At 32.8% G+C, this 16,055-nt stretch overlaps 1 protein-coding gene and 1 pseudogene across 9 annotated transcripts; one reads left to right on the forward strand and one right to left on the reverse strand.

The window, feature by feature from the left end:
• Positions 1-1,640: 1,640 nt before the first annotated feature.
• On the reverse strand, positions 1,641-11,256 carry LOC147382273 (putative methyltransferase At1g78140, chloroplastic; annotated as a pseudogene). The gene is made up of 7 exons (XR_015173641.1): positions 11,058-11,256; positions 10,306-10,417; positions 9,159-9,239; positions 8,735-8,928; positions 3,333-3,444; positions 2,576-2,669; positions 1,641-1,801 (listed from the first exon to the last, which is right to left on the reverse strand). The product of XR_015173641.1 is annotated as a putative methyltransferase At1g78140, chloroplastic (transcript).
• LOC147382274 (uncharacterized) lies at positions 3,464-8,240 on the forward strand. Of its 8 annotated transcripts, none has more exons than XR_015173963.1 (8): positions 3,464-4,046; positions 4,253-4,331; positions 4,425-4,466; positions 5,280-5,348; positions 6,641-6,742; positions 6,829-6,876; positions 7,045-7,117; positions 7,221-7,477. XR_015173963.1 is itself a non-coding variant. In XM_086429220.1 (8 exons), the coding sequence occupies exons 3-7, from the start codon at positions 4,437-4,439 to the stop codon at positions 7,097-7,099; spliced, it is 282 nt and encodes a 93-aa protein (XP_086285346.1). In that variant the 5' UTR covers positions 3,497-4,046; positions 4,253-4,331; positions 4,425-4,436; the 3' UTR covers positions 7,100-7,117; positions 7,221-7,477. The 8 variants fall into 8 exon arrangements, 6 of the variants coding, with proteins under 6 accessions (XP_086285346.1, XP_086285347.1, XP_086285345.1 ...); XM_086429220.1 differs by having other exon boundaries at positions 3,497-4,046; positions 6,663-6,742; XM_086429221.1 differs by having other exon boundaries at positions 3,497-3,843; positions 6,663-6,742.
• Positions 11,257-16,055: the final 4,799 nt, after the last annotated feature.

Here is a 16,055-nt window from a genome sequence, read left to right on the forward strand (position 1 = left end):
CATCCATCAGTGGTGATGAGATCATTTCACTATTTTCACGAACAACGAAATCATTTGTCTTCGTAAATTATTATTTTTTATTTTATTTTCTGCCAATTGATCTCTGCACTTTTCTAGATTTTTTTTATTTTTTATTGATTCTCCTTTTGTATTCTTCTTTCTTTTAACAATAAGAATAAGCACACTCTCTCTCTCTCTCTCTCTCTCTCTCTTTCTCATTCATTCATTCATTCATTCATTCGAGTTTAAGGGATGTTCATATATTTTGTTGAATTTTTTAAATTTATTATATCTTGAGATTTTTTTATGGTTGCTTTACTTTTAAGTTGTAATTTTTTTTAATTAAGTTTAAATGTTATGATTATTTAAATCTTCTCAAGGAATTATATGATTAAGAATTTTACTAAGATATTGTAATTGTAAATTTTTTATTTGATTTTTAGATTGATAATTAATATCTATTGTTATAGTAATTATCTATTCTTTTTTGTTAGGCCAATAAATATCCAATCACAATATATTTAAAACCAAAATTCATTGGAGTATGGAAGACCCGTGATTTACGGGTCCATCTTGACCCAACTTTTTAAGTCAAGAATAATTTAAGGCAATCGATCTTAAACAAAAATTCAATAAAAAAAAAAAGTGGGTCTAGATAACGGTCAAAAATAGTCTTGAGCGATGATTTACTTGATTTTTCTTGACCGTTATCTTGACCAAATTTTTTTTATTGATTTTTTATTTATTTAAAAAAAAAAACGAAAAAGAAAAAGGAGAAAGCTGTTATTGGTACCTAACTTTTACTTACTGCTTCCAATTTCTTAAGTTATTTATCACACTCCAATTAAGATTAAAACACGCCATTATAACATTACAAAGGTTTGACTTAAATTATTATCTCGACATTACAAAACCTCAATAATACCATTCCTTCAAACAATTTTAGCAGTTGTTTACAATTATATTAGGCTCATATAAAACCTCAAGCCTAAAAAATAAAAATCTAGCCATAAAACAAGAGAAATTCTATTGGCACCCCAACTTTTACTTATTCTCAATCATTTACTTATTTTCTTTATTTTTAATTGGGTGTATAAGTAAAAGTTGGGGTGCCAATAGAAATTTGAAAAACAAAATGGGGTCGTTCTGCTGTGACATCAATATTGACATCGTTCCACACATTGCTGACTAGGAGGTGCACACATGGCCATAGATGTTTTTACTCATATCTCGATGAAAAGCATCTATCTATACACTTATCCAAGTCAACAATGTGTGAAATGATGGGAATTCACTATGTGAAAAAGGCCCATATTTGACAGTGTTAGCCCGTCAAATATTCTCTTGTAGAATTTTTTTTTTACGACTCTAGACTATCAAATTATTGGAGAATGAACTTCAAAAAAAAATAAAAAAAAATCCATAGAGTATGACCGTCAAATTTGGAGGTTTAACAAATAATAGCACGGTTCTCTAATTCACCAATCACAATGGACGAAATAATAAAAAAAATCAGAAAAAGAAAAAATAAAAGAAAAATCATAAAACCAGCTCCAAATTAAACTAAATAACCCAAAATTAGTATACATGTAAACCTCTTTGTTAAGATCAAAAATTCTGTCAAAGGTACAAATAACTAACAATAATTAAACTAAATAAGACCAAATGATATTGAAATTATTGGATCGGCAACATCTTTGGTGGAGGTCGGTGTTGTTATCGTTGTAGATTGGGGAATGAACCCTTGTGCTTCACATGCCGCTTTTTCCTTGGCCTTTTTCGCCTTTTCCAGCACATCCTCCTGCATGCAGCATTTCATTAATCATTTTCCCTATATTGCATCCATCGATAAGTAAAAATCATTCAAAGGGGAAGAACTATAACTACTTACTAAAAGAAAAAAAAAAAGAACGAAAATGGGAAGCATGATAGGCAACCGGGTTAATTAGATTACTATTACATCGGTGGGGAGGGGGTACATAGAAAGTGAAGTTCTCGAACACAATGGTAGACTCAAAATTACCTAAAGTTGATACGTTTAAGCTGATTTTAGGTAAATGGCACAAAAATCAAATAAACTTTTTTCATTGAAGAAATATTAAGAATAAAACTTAATTGTTGTTAGGCGAATCTGAAGACTAGACTGTATAAGAACAAAGCCTTCAATGCCAAATTAGTAGAGAGTATTAGTAATAGAAATAAAAACGCACCAACTTAATTTATGTTGTTGTGCATCAACACTATCAAAAATTCTGTCGAAGCTACAAATAACTGACAATATACATGTAAACCTCTTTGAATGTTGTGATTTGTTCTAGAATGTTTCGATCAAAATAGTTTCAATAGATTTTAGACCTTGGTTATAAGTAACCCAAAAATCATACCACAAATGGTGTGACAGTACTTGAAATTATGACCCAACAAGATGAGTGAGCCATACACAAAGTTGGCCCTGTGGGATGGAGGCAGCACCAAAATACTTCCAACAGTCTAGGCAATAAATTGCGTTGGATTATCTATAGAAGTTGCCTCAGCAATAAAATGGAATAACTATAATACAAGAACTCTAACAAACCTGTAATGTAGGTTTTATTGCTAGAAACAATAAATCAATCTCTTTGGCAACCAAACCAGGCAGAAGTGACATGGCCAAATCCAATAGCTGGGCCCTGCATTAAGAGGTATAATGCTTAAAAATGTTAGTGTGGAGTGTTTTTACACCTAGTTTAGGATGGACGCATGTCATCTCACAAGAATGTGTTTGAACTTAGTGTGAAGCAACTATACTAACGTTCAAAAACAGGATGTAAAACTTTGTTTTGAATCACTAATTACAAAAAGTAAAGGAAATGAAACTAACAATTATAATCCTATTCTTCAATTGTTTTAAGAAGTAAAAAAATTATTATTGTTGAAGCAATATACTTATTGGTGGAGCTTTAAGTTGCTCAGATATGAATATGGGTTACAGAGCTTTACTCAAAATAAAAATAAATAGATAAATAAATTAATAAATAAATAAATAAACAAAGAATATAAATTACACAAATCCATAATAAGGGCATTGGAGTATGACTAGTGCAGTTTGGCCCATTAAACATGTTCATGCCAGGCTTTAAACATAGTTTACAAGCAATAATAATTTTCACTCACCGAATTTGACAAAATTTTAAACATTTACACATTTTTGCATTAAAGAACAAACAACAAAACCATTAGTAGTGAAAAATTATCAACACTCGATGGAAAAATGTACAAGTATCAATGATTAGTAATTCAATAACAAATTGTGTTGATACAAATACACTAAGTAAAAGCAAAATAATGCTTACAGTAATAGACGGTGAAAGCCAACAGTGCAGTGCAGCACCAGCATGCAAAGCATCAACTGAATTTGAAACGAAAGGAAGCCGAGAGATATCAACTCTGATCAAGATTAAGTTCCTGCAAGGCAACAAGTATTAACACATCATATATAATCTAATAAACACAATTTTACCCTTAAAACACTACAGGAAATATCACATGTAGCGACGAGATTTAGCGACAGTAATTTCTTGACCGTCTCTATGGACTCATTTAACGACGGCTTTTCACTTGACCGTCGTAACAGATTTAAGTCTTTCTCATGGAAATTTCTTTTGTCGTCCTTGTGTGTGCATTCAGCAACGGCCACTCCTGCTCACTGTCGCTAAATTATCCTATGGCGACGATTAAACTTGGCTATAGCTATAGGGGCATTTATACGACATAAACTCTCGACTTCCCCCTTCTCTGTTTTTAGTTTCAGTTCTCTTTCCTCTATATTTCAACATCGAAGAGGAAAATTAAGGGAAAAAGAGGGTAAAACTCTCCAACATTTTCCCTCTCGATCCTTCATACTACAGATTAGATTTAGGGTTTTGAGATTTCAATTTTATTGGATTTTATTTTCTGATTCATTAGTTCATTGATTCGTAGTTGAGTTGGTTTGGTTTTTCAGATTGTTAATTGCTAACGAAATTTCTCTAGTTTCCATTGTTGAATCGAGCTTCATATTATCTAAGGTGAGAAGACTTTTACTGATAACTGATTCGAAATCTTTTCTTCGATAGCACTATTCATGATCATAAGATCTTTGATGGAGAGTTTCTTAATTTTGCTAGGGTTTGATGGATCTGATCATGTTGGTTTTGGGTGATTCTTTGGCGAGTTTTGCACCATTTTTTATTTCTAAAGTGTTTCAAATATTTGTTTATTGACAATGATGCAGGATTTTTGGGGTACAATTTTTATAATTTTTGTGAGAAGAGCTTTACTTCGAAGAAGGCGAGACTTGTGGGAATTACAACGTACAAATCAAGCTTTCTCCGCTTTTGTTTCAAGAATCATCTCCATCTTTTGTTTGTTTTACTGGGAATTACAACATGTTTTACAAATTGCAGCAACCTCAGAAAATGGAGTTTTTTAGAAGACTCTCTACGGATGTAAGTTTATAGACATTTTGTATCTTGTTCGGGTAGATTCAAATTTTGGTTTTTATTAACTTGAGTGGTTACATTCTTTTCAAATTCCACATATTAGAGTTTGAACACTTAGTCATGATTTGCCCAGTTTTATAATTACTTCCTTTCTTGGAAAACTACGGATTTTGGTAACCTTTCAACTTTATATACAGAATTTAGTTTAAAAGGCCATTCGTGTAAAGAAATTATTGGATCATTTGCTTCTTCTTTTTTCTTTGAAGAAATTATTTGATCCCTAATTTGGTCACTACTGCACTCTTTTGATTGTGAATTTTGCTAAATTAGGTGTCATAGGCAAGTTAGCTTTCAACATATATGTGACTTTTTGGTCCCTTGGATGGTTCATGAGTCTGAAAAGAAGAGAAACCAATAAAAGAAAATTTTAAAAATAATAAAATTTATGTTGCAATTTCCAAATTTTCGGTTACTAAAGGAGAATGGTTTCCTATAAGTGTTCCATTTTGTAAGCACTTCCCTTGGACAATGTCTTACAAGAATGTGATTCACTACAGTGATTCAAAATCTTTAAATGCCTAGAATTTTATTTTTTTTAAATGAGAATGGTATTCTAATTTGGATCCTTGGCAATCTTTATAATTAAATGTTGTTATTGTATTGTTTGATCTTATTGTAAATATTCGAAGTTACCATCTATAAGATGGTAGTTGAGAACTCTTGATTTCACCTGTACGATGGTTATTTCTATCCTATTTGAAGTTCCACAAAAATTTTATGGATTCGCGTGAACTAATGGCATATGATTTTTTGTGCCAGCTTCCCAAGGTCTTAGGGCCAAACTATGTTGGTCGGGTGTTGTTGGATGCACCCAATAGTGGGACTCGGGTAAGCTAACCAAACTATGCTAACACCCACTGAACTCTCTCAAAGGGGTTTCTCTTCTTTATGCTCCATCTGTTAACATGTTACTTCCTGATCACTCCCAACTCAATAGGTTCATATCAAACTAGTTTTGACTTGGAAGTGGAATCCACATCCAAGGAAAAGTAATTGCTTTCTGGCTTGGTCTGGCTTCTTTGGGTAGAATTACAAAAATGGATATTTTTAGTTACCCATTACTAGATTGTTATGAACGTTTGTTCATAGTGAAATGTTAGCATTGAGTATGTTCCTTCTTCATTGCAACTTGGCATGGAAGATTTAGGGATCTTTCTTTACACACTTATTCACTGAATTGTATCATGTTTTGTTAAAGATGTATTATGTTTCTTGGTGATATTTCTTTCTTATGCAATTAATTTGGCATATTTAAAAAAAGAGTATTCACAGATGAAGAGTAACGTCTTCATAAAATTGTATTTTGCATTATGGGGCTCTTATTCAATGGTTTTTAGTCCTTGAAGAACTTAAAAGGCTATCTATTGAGGATTTTGTTTTTAGATGGGACCATGTTGTTACTGAAAATCTACCTATTATGTTGACACAAGGGGCTAGACACTAAGGAACCAAACCTCGAATATTTATCAAGCACTCAAGATAAGATTATTGTGTCAAGGGTCACCCCATTATAGAAATAATATGAGAATCATACTAGGTAATAAGTATGATGCTGCCCTGGTAAATTATCAAAATTGAGATTGGCACAAGACATTGTCTTTGATTCATTAGTGGTGTCTTTGTTAACAGGTGGGATAGAAACACCTAGTATTGAGTTGTCGAGAGAAGACTGAGTTCTGGATGATGTCAAGTATTGAACATATCCTAGTATTGGAAACTTTTCTAGTATTCTTGGGGTTTACTATGGCATGTCATTAATAGTGCACATACCACAAGCTTAGTTGTGTGTCAGTCCATTAGGTGACCCTTACGCCTTTCTCATTTCCAAGTGGGGAAAATGAGCTAATTAGATATGTCTAATAGAGCCCACAATCGTTTTTAAATAGATAGAAAGCAGGACTAATGATGTATATATACTATACTGCTTTCGCACACTTGCAGCCCCTTGCCACCACTACTAACAAAATAAGCTCACATTGAACCACCATTGTCAAATCTATACATTATAGTCTATTGACTAGTATAAACATTATGGAACTTAATTTGATGTTCTAAATTAAATTAATATTTTGTTGTGATTTTCTGTCACCACTAACACCTTGATACCTCAAATTTCATAGATACTGGCTGGATTTTTTATAGGATGAGCTCCTTGGTGAAGAGATCCCATCAAAAACAATCATACTAGCTTGTGTGGTCTTGATTTGGATAGCCAGTGAAAGGTGTAGAGTTGTCCTCATTTTCTGAGATTGATTTTTTTCTTGCATATTTGTTTGGTGAAACTGATGGATTGGTTTCTTGGGTGCAGGTTGTGGATTATGGGGTTCATAAGCTGTGGCAATACAACAATGTTCAGGTATGAGATTTACACTTGATCTTGTTCTCTACATGATGAATATGTCCCTTTCTATAATTGTAAGGATGTTTGGCACATATAGAAATATCATTGTCGAGATGCATGAAAGAGGATGGGGAATGTAGAAATATCATTGCTTATATGGCTGAATTGGTTCCGATTTTGTAGTGTTTCGTGGGTGCGAACGATGGAGATAAGTTCAAGATGTTTGTTGTCTCTCTGAATTAGATAAGTTAAATAGGTATGCTTCTCTAGAATAATTCAATTTGAATTTCTTACTAGTTAAACACTAGTTAACTAAAATATTCAATTTGATGGACTTTATGGATTAATTTTCTCTTTAGGAGGGCATTCAATGAATAGCTTCTACATACTATAAAGGATGAAGGTGTTTATCTACATACAAGCCTCCAAGATCAATGTCCTTAGCGTATTATGAAGAAGACATTGAAACATCGCTTTGTAAAATTGTATATTTGTTGAAGCTATAAGAAAGTTCATTAGATTTTGAATTCAAAGCATGCTATGGATTTAAAGACAAACCATATAATAATATTTGTAGTAACTTCAAGGAATCTAAAATCCTAACTTATTTTCCTTATTTTTTGGGGTTGGGAAATGAAGATTTTGAGTTCCCTATCCTCTGTTTTGAATTTTGAATCTTGATTCATCATGGAATCAATGCTTTGGTTTGATGGTTATTTATGGTATTCCTTTTGGGATTTTTTTTGTAGGGAAAAGTTGTGGATTAAGATGGTTTAACCAGCTAGATCCAAGGATTAACAAGAGGACTTTTAGTGAGGAAGAAGAGATGAAGTTGTAGCCTCTTCCATGGTAGAACTGTTAATGCATAAGAAGATGGAGATGGCCAACCCATGGTCTAAAATCTCGTATTGTTTCAATGTTTCGATATTTTTTAGAAACTGAAACTATACCGATACATTTCGATACAATGGTTACATTTGATATATTCAAAAACAAATCTTCCAGTGGAAACCAAGGTCAGGGTGCATATCATCGATTTGAAAACAAAAGGGTATCTGAAATATGTACGAAAACAAAGAGGGTGTTATTTAAATAATGGTCTTTGGGAGGAGATCAAGGTCAAGGGCATTCATCAGTTTGAAAACAAAAGGGTATCTCAAATATTTATCAAAACAGTGAGGGGATTATTTAAATAAGTGGTCTTTGGAAGGAGACCAAGGTCAAGGGCATTATTTCAAAAGCATTCAAAATCAAAACGTTCCTTCAGTCTGACGTTTTGGGGAAAAACAGAGGCGAGAAGAAGAAAAAGAAGGGAGGTAAGCTGAGAACTCCACTCAAATCTGAAAATCCAGGAATCTCTCTCTCTCTCTCTCTCTCTCTCTCTCCACCTTTGGATTCTCCATTTTTTAGTTTTACTTTAGAAACAATTGAAATTTATCCTTTTTGTTTTAATTTTTTTTGTAGGGAATTATTTTGCAAATTTTATTTTTTTGAAATCGAAACCCTATAACGAGGGTCAAACATGATCGTCACCATAACCTCATTTTCCATCAACAAAAAAAGTTTTCCCAAAATAAAATTTCCTGAAAAAATGCCTATAGCGACAGTCATTGTAAAGGTGGTCGTCGCAGAAAGATATAGCGACTTCAGTTATACCAACGAGCAGCAATGATCACTTTGGCCGTCGATAATGAAAATAGCGACGGACTTTGAAAGATATAGCGAGGGTCTCAGCCGTCGCTATATATCTGTTTTCTTGTAGTGAAAAAAAGGTATTCCTACTAATAGATTAATCAAAACAACTTTCAGAAAAATTGAAGCCAGAACCTATATATACTGAGAAATGAATTCAAATTAGTAAGTTAAAAAGTACTCTTTAGGGAAGCCTTCTTCCTTCTTAATGAATTCATAGCACTGTTGCAGCATGTTCTCTGAGAAGTCTAGAGCAACAACAAGAGAAAACAGTCCACTCTTGGTGAAAAGTCTTGAAAATAACCCGCTTCCACAGCTGGCATCAACTATGTTTCCACCTAATACAGGCTTAAGGTAATCTTTGGCCATTTCAAACTGTAACCAAATTATTAGATTGTTAACTAGATGGACGACTTGTGAAATACGTGGAAGCATAAGTCACGTGGGTGAGCAGAAATAACCATTGACATATTAAAAATACGATAGAAACCATCATGATTTCATCAATAAGCAGCAGGGGTGATGAATAAGCACTTAAAATTTCTCAAAAAAAAATAATTAAATAACAAATCATATATTGTAGATTTAATAGAACATCAGATTACCTCTTTCTCGGGTCGAAGAAATCCACCCCATATAAAATTTGACGCCATCCCCTCTCATAGAGAAATGATACCAGTGGAGTCCTGTTTGAAAAAAATGATCTTCATCTGTTATAAGGAAGATATAAGTTGAAAGAAAAGTAATGTTCCTCCTATACTAGTGAATAAATTTCTTCTTGTGGAAGTTTATACGGTTTAAATGGGGAGATGTACAAAGATGGCTTCATGTAGAATAGGATTATACTGCTTCATTATATGAACCCCGACTTTGTGACTATGTTTGAGTTATCTCGTTCAATAATGGGAAAAATGAACCATGGATTTAAATGTCATCCGATACGTTTGACTAGTCCATCTGTCTCGTTGTTGGTAGATGATACTGAGATGTATTGGATGAGTTGTCTCGGTCTCGGACGAGATTTAAAACCATGCATATTACAATCCAACAGAATAATGTAGTATAGGAACATTGGCCTAGGAAGGTGAACTCATTCATTGACGGTGAATGATAAGGCCATATATCTGTCACTTTTAAAAGCAAAATCAGTGATGTTAGTATTCCTTGCTTAAACAATGACTGAGGGATTGTTGTGGTATTAAAGAAAATGTAACAGGTCAGCAAATATAAACAGTTCTTCGTTAGTAGTTAAAATTTAGAAGCACCAAAACTTAAAATGACAGTCAGAACCAAATGGTACTTGAGAAGAAATTTTATTGACATACACTAGGTTATACAAATTAAACTAAGGTCCAACAGGAGACTAAGTCATAATAATGGATACTATTCTAGATTGAATGTCTTCTCTATGGTGGAATCAAGCACATATTGGGTTCTATCTTCTGCAAAATTGAGTTCATAAATATTATTAGTACACTAAAAGTTCCTTAGCATTCAAAGTGGGTCATAGAGAGAGAAAAAAAATAGCTGGTGGATACAACAATAATTTATTTTTTGGGATAAACTTGTATTACAAATCCTTAGACGCTTCGGTCCCTAGATACAAATTCATCATCAAAATCGCCATCGCCTTATCCCAAAAACTACGGGTTAGCTGAATGAATCCCAAAAAATTGGAGCCATGTCTTATGTTATTGCAAGTGTAACAATGCAATCGTAAGAAAGAGATAAGGCAAGAAAATTATCCCATACCTGTACACAAAGAACAGCAGCTTTGTGACTTTCAAATTTATAGATTGGTGACCCAACACCTCCAGAAGTGAGGTTTCGGCGATCAAACATGTGAACGAAATTATCAGCCGACCTGAAGTAAAAGAATGAAGAATAGTAAATGACCAAAAATGCTGTAAAAGATTCTAGACAGATTTACCAAAACATGCACAACTTTTCGTTTATTTACCAAAACGGTACACTATTCAAAATATTTCCGAAAACTGTAATTTTACCGTTTTCAGAATTAATTTTTTTTACCAAAACGGTAAAAACAGTAAAATGTATTTTTTTTTTACCGAAAATACCCTTTTTTATTTTTTGACTAAAATTAAGAAAATAAAATTGTTTTCGGTAAAAAAAATTTGTAAATACATATGATTGTTGGATTACAAAAAGAGAGTGAATCTTTTTAGTTGGATTTTCATTTTATTAAGGTTAAAATTATAAATACATATGTAAAACAAAAAAAGGGTATTTTCGGTATATATATATATATATATATATATATATATATATATATATATATATATTACTGTTTTTTCCATTTTGGTAAAAAAAAATAATTCCGAAAATGGTAAAATTATCGTTTTCGGAAATATTTTGAATAGTGTACCGTTTAGGTAAATAATTTCAAAAACTCTACCGTTTTGGTAAATTATTCAAGACTCTACATCTATTAAAATTAAGCATATAACTAGGTCAGGAAAAAATAGCATTATACATTTATGTACTTCTATTTGCAAATTCTAGCTGATAACAACATGTTTGCAACAAGAAGAAAACATTAATAGAACTCCCATACCCAGTTAGAATAAGGTTTACATCATGAGGGTTCCAATCAACACAGTGAAAATCAGCATTATGAGCTTTCTCGACCTGCCCACCCAAGATAAATAACACCCAAAGAACATCAGAATCAAAAGGAGGCATTGTCTAATAAAGAATTGTGCATATCAGGATAGTGAAACTTTTATTGAACATTACCAAGGTTAACTACATGAAAAAATACAAGAGAAAAATGGGGGGAAAAAAAAAGAAAAAAGAAAAAGAGGGGTAACGACTTAGATTTAAATAATGTCTGAGATACTAGTCTGATGTTATCATTGTCATAGTCAATCCTTGTCAGCGCTGCAGTAAAAGAACTTTCGTGGCACAACAGAAACATCGTTCAAATTAAGACAACATATACGATTCAAAATAAAGACCTGCACTATAAACACTTACTTCCTAAACAAGAGAATGATCACAACTCTGTAACTTAACATGGATATGGTGCCAGACACCAACCTAAGAAACTGATATTCCAATACACCAGCACGGTTTGTTCCATGTCTATGAGAGATTTTTAATTAAGTAATTTCATAAGGTATACAACTTAATGGAAAATTGTATATACATATGCTGAAAACAGAGAAAAAAAAGACAAAATATAGAGGATAAATTACAATGTGACTAAACTATTTTTGAGACATGAACACACTTTTCCTTTTTTTTTTATGAATACATGAACACACTAGTGTTAACACTGACAAGTGACAAATTTCAGAAAAAAGAGTATCCATCCACAGCAATGTGTATTAAACCAGATTCAAGCTTTCAAATTCTTGCTGCTAAAAATTAGAAAGGAAGAAAAAGAGAGCTGCTATTGGCACCCCAACTTTACTTATTACATCCCAATTTCTTAAATTATTTATCACACCCCAATTAAAGATTAAAACACACTATTCAAACATACAAAGGATTGGCTCAAGTTATTATCTCAATGTTATAACACTCATTCAAATAATTTCAGTTGTTGCTTACAACTAGGATTAGGCCTATATAAAATCCAAAACCTAAAAATACAAATCTAACAAAAAAAAAATGAGAGCTTCTAATGGCACCCCAACTTTTACTTATTCTCAACCATTCATTTTTTTTAATTGGGGTGCAATAAGTTAAAAATTGTATAATGTCATGGTTTAATTACACCACAACAATAAGGCAAAGAAGTTAGAAGTAAAGGCAAATTGCTCATTGCATGTCTTAGAATTCAAAGAAGGAAGATCTAAAAGTGAAGAGAAGTTGATGGACAAAGAATAAATCAATCCGGAGGTCCAAAAACTCAATCCAAGAACAGATGAGAAAGTTCAATCACCGTGGATTGCGGAATATATATAGGTCCACAATCAGAGTATGACCCCACTTTAATAAATATGGTCACAACTCATTTGGTGTATTATTGTGTTTCTTCTACTTTTATCAAATTCTTGACGACTCTACACTTCCCTTTTTTCCCTTAGATTATTGGACTTTGACCACACCTCACAATCCATCACCCATCTTTTCAAGCTTATCATACTATATTTTTACTTAATCCAAGACACCCCTTACTTACACACTTGCTTTCTTTCTCTCTTTCAATGTTATGTTTTAATCCAATTCCAAACCCTATACCTCCCTCCCAGCCTTAGCCCCAATCCCAGTCCCATGTATTGGTCGCACAAATCGAATCTCTTTTTTATTATTCCAATTAATTTGTTCCAAACCCCACACTCCACATCCATGTTTCACTTTTACCAAACTACTATCATTTCTCACAATCACATCACACTATTGTTACTATACTACTGTTTGTGTTTGGAAGGGAAGTTTGGTGTCTCATGCATCAGTTGGCATGCTTCCATCTTTCATTAAATTACTGTTTCAGCTAAAATCAACTATTATGATACCTCCTGCACCCTCACCTTAAATTAATAGCACACTAGTGCAGTGCAGATATTCCTGTACTCTAGGTCATTATTAAAGTTTTCAAAAGGCTTTTTTAGTAAGGAGAACTACATGTTTGTTTTTTTGTCTTTGGAAGGATAAGTTCAACAAGCTCTCTATCAAAGTCTCATTTATTTAGATGATTTTAAGGTACAATTATTTAACACATGTCAGTATAGGGTTTTTTTTTTTACTAAATGCCCCTAAGTACCTTTTCAGATTTGACCTTATTTGACATGAAAGAGTTACTATTGCCACACTAACTGTGTGCCATTCTTTGGTGATTTACATAGGACTTGGTGTGGCACAATTGCAGCTCTCTTGACATAAATGAGAGAAAATGGCTTAAATACCTAAAATGTTTTTAATTTATTATTTTATGACAGTTGAAAGGGCATTTTAGGCCATTTGACATCATTTTGTATTTTTATAATCACCATTAAATTTCATTTCTTCCTCACAAAATATACAATTATTCTTCCTATTCTCGCTTAATCTGAATTGCAAAAACAGAAAAATTACATTCAAGATTCCAAGTATTCATATTTTTTAATTGATCATAATGCATGGTTGATACATAAACATAAAATTTAGGTCATTTAAATTAGTCTCTTAGAGAAGACCAAGTTGAAGGGATATGTTTCCCCTTGTAATGGTCATTGTTTCAATTCCTCCCCTCCTTTTAATTTTATTATGTTTCAATTTGTATCGGAATTTTTCAATTCTAAGACAAACAAAATAAATTAGTCTCAATAAATTCTCACAATTTCGTAATTAGTCTCAATAAATTCTCCACATTCAGACATTACCTAGAAGCATCAAATTACATGCTTCAAAATATAGGAATCTATAGGTATCGAGATTGATACGAAATAAATCGAATAAAAAACCTAAATCTTCAATCCAAATCTAAATATTTCGGATAAAAAACCTAAATCTTCAATCTAAATCTAAATATATCGGATTAGAGAGAGTACCTAGCCCGAAGTCGCAATGATTCCTGGCTTGTCGCGTGAGGTGATGCAGCAGGTGAGAACGAGGATCAGATCTAGATCGAGATCGATCGATCAAATAGTGGGAGATGAGATCTGTCGAGGGAGACAGATCAAAAGAGAGATCGATCGAGAAAGAGACTGTGAGAGAGATGGAGAGGTCAATCGATCGATGGAGAGGTCGATCGATCGCGAAAGAGTGAAAAAACGAGGTCGATCGATCAAGATATCAATTGTGAGAAAGAGATGGAAACGTTGATCTATCGAGAGAGAGAGAGAGAGAGAGAGAGGGCGAGGTCGACCGAGACAGAGACTGTGAGAGGTCGATCGATCGATCGATGACAATGAGAGAGGGCAAGATCGACCGAGACAGAGACTGTGAGACGATGACAGTGGATCGATCGATAGATGACAGTGAGAGAGGTGGAGAGAAAGAGAAAGAGATCGATGATAGTGAGAGAGAGGCAGAGAGACTGAGAGAGGCAGAGAGAAAGAGAAAGAGACAATGACAGTGGATCGATGAGAAAGAGAAAGAGAAAGAGATCGATGAAAACGTGGTCCACGGGCCGCGGATTTTGGATTTTAAAATTTGACGGGCCAGGCCCAACAAATTTTTTTTAATATAAATTTGGGATTTTGACGTAGTGATTCCAATGTCGCTTCAGCATTTTCCAAAAATAAATTTGATGTGCTGGAGTAACATTAAAATTGACATCGATTCTCACATGGCTGATGCAAAGGTGCACATATATTCATAGATGTTTTTCACTTGTATCTCGGTGAAAAGCATCTATAGTTCCGTACATGCATCCACGTCAACGATGTGAGAATTGAAGTCAATTTTAATGTTATTTCAGCATTTTCCAAAAAAATATTAGACTTGATTAGGTACTGAGATATATCTTGAGGGGATATATTTTCTCTATAGTCAATTTTCTGGAATATTGCTGAGAAAGTCATAAATGTTGCCAACCAAATTAAGCGATTAGATGACGAATGAAGATTGCAAGAAGGGAAAATTATATATTTTTTTTTTTAAAAAAAAAAACCTTAAAAGAAAATTTATTATAAAAAAAAGTAACATATTTTTTATAATTATTAAAAGGAACCCAAATCGGCACTTGGCCAAAAACAACGTCCATTTAGCATAATTAAAAAATAGTCGAATTTGCCAAAATATTTTAAAAACAAATAATAAAATAAAATTTTCCTAATTTCTTTTTAAATGACCAATGCCCTATGAGATTGACTTACAGCCCAACAAATGTTTGACATGTGATGCAATGACATTAGCAATAGAGAGAGTTTCTCTCTCTTGCCGACTGCTCACATATTTATTGTTTTAGATTTCAAACTTAAAAAGGTCATTGGACCCACATTGATTATCACATTGACAATCCAACAACACAACCTTTTAGATTTCATGAAAATATTCATATTAAAAGAAAATGAAATTAAAAAAATATTATTTTTCGAGCTTAATCCAAGGTGTTGAAAATGGATGCCCACCAAGCATCCAAATTTAAAAATAAAATTAAACAGTGAAAATTAATTATTTAAAAAAAAAAAAATTGTTTGTCTTAAAGTTCATATAATTTAGTCATTTACAACTCTATTGCATCGGATCATGTTTTAAAATGTCACAAAGTGATCAAATCATAAAGTTTTTTTTTTTTTTTTTCACCATGGTTAGGAGAGAGAAAGGGGCATCAAAGGCGTTAGCCAAAAGTAATGTCCATTTAGCATCATTCAAAAAAAGTTTTTTTTTTTAAATTGAAAGCTAAATGGACGTCGTTTTTGGACCCCCCCCCCCCTCCCTTCCCTCCCATATCCCTTCTCTCTCTTGCCCATAGTGGAAAAAAAAAAAAAAACTTTCTGATTTGATCACCTTGTGACAATAAAAAAATATGATGTGATGCAATGGAGTTGTAGAAGACAAAATTATATGAACTTTAAATTTTTTTTTTTTTTTAAATAGTTACCTTTCAC

Source organism: Akebia trifoliata, chromosome 16 (assembly GCF_017979445.1).
Source record: "Akebia trifoliata isolate Shusen 1 chromosome 16, ASM1797944v1, whole genome shotgun sequence".
Classification (NCBI taxonomy): domain Eukaryota; kingdom Viridiplantae; phylum Streptophyta; class Magnoliopsida; order Ranunculales; family Lardizabalaceae; genus Akebia; species Akebia trifoliata.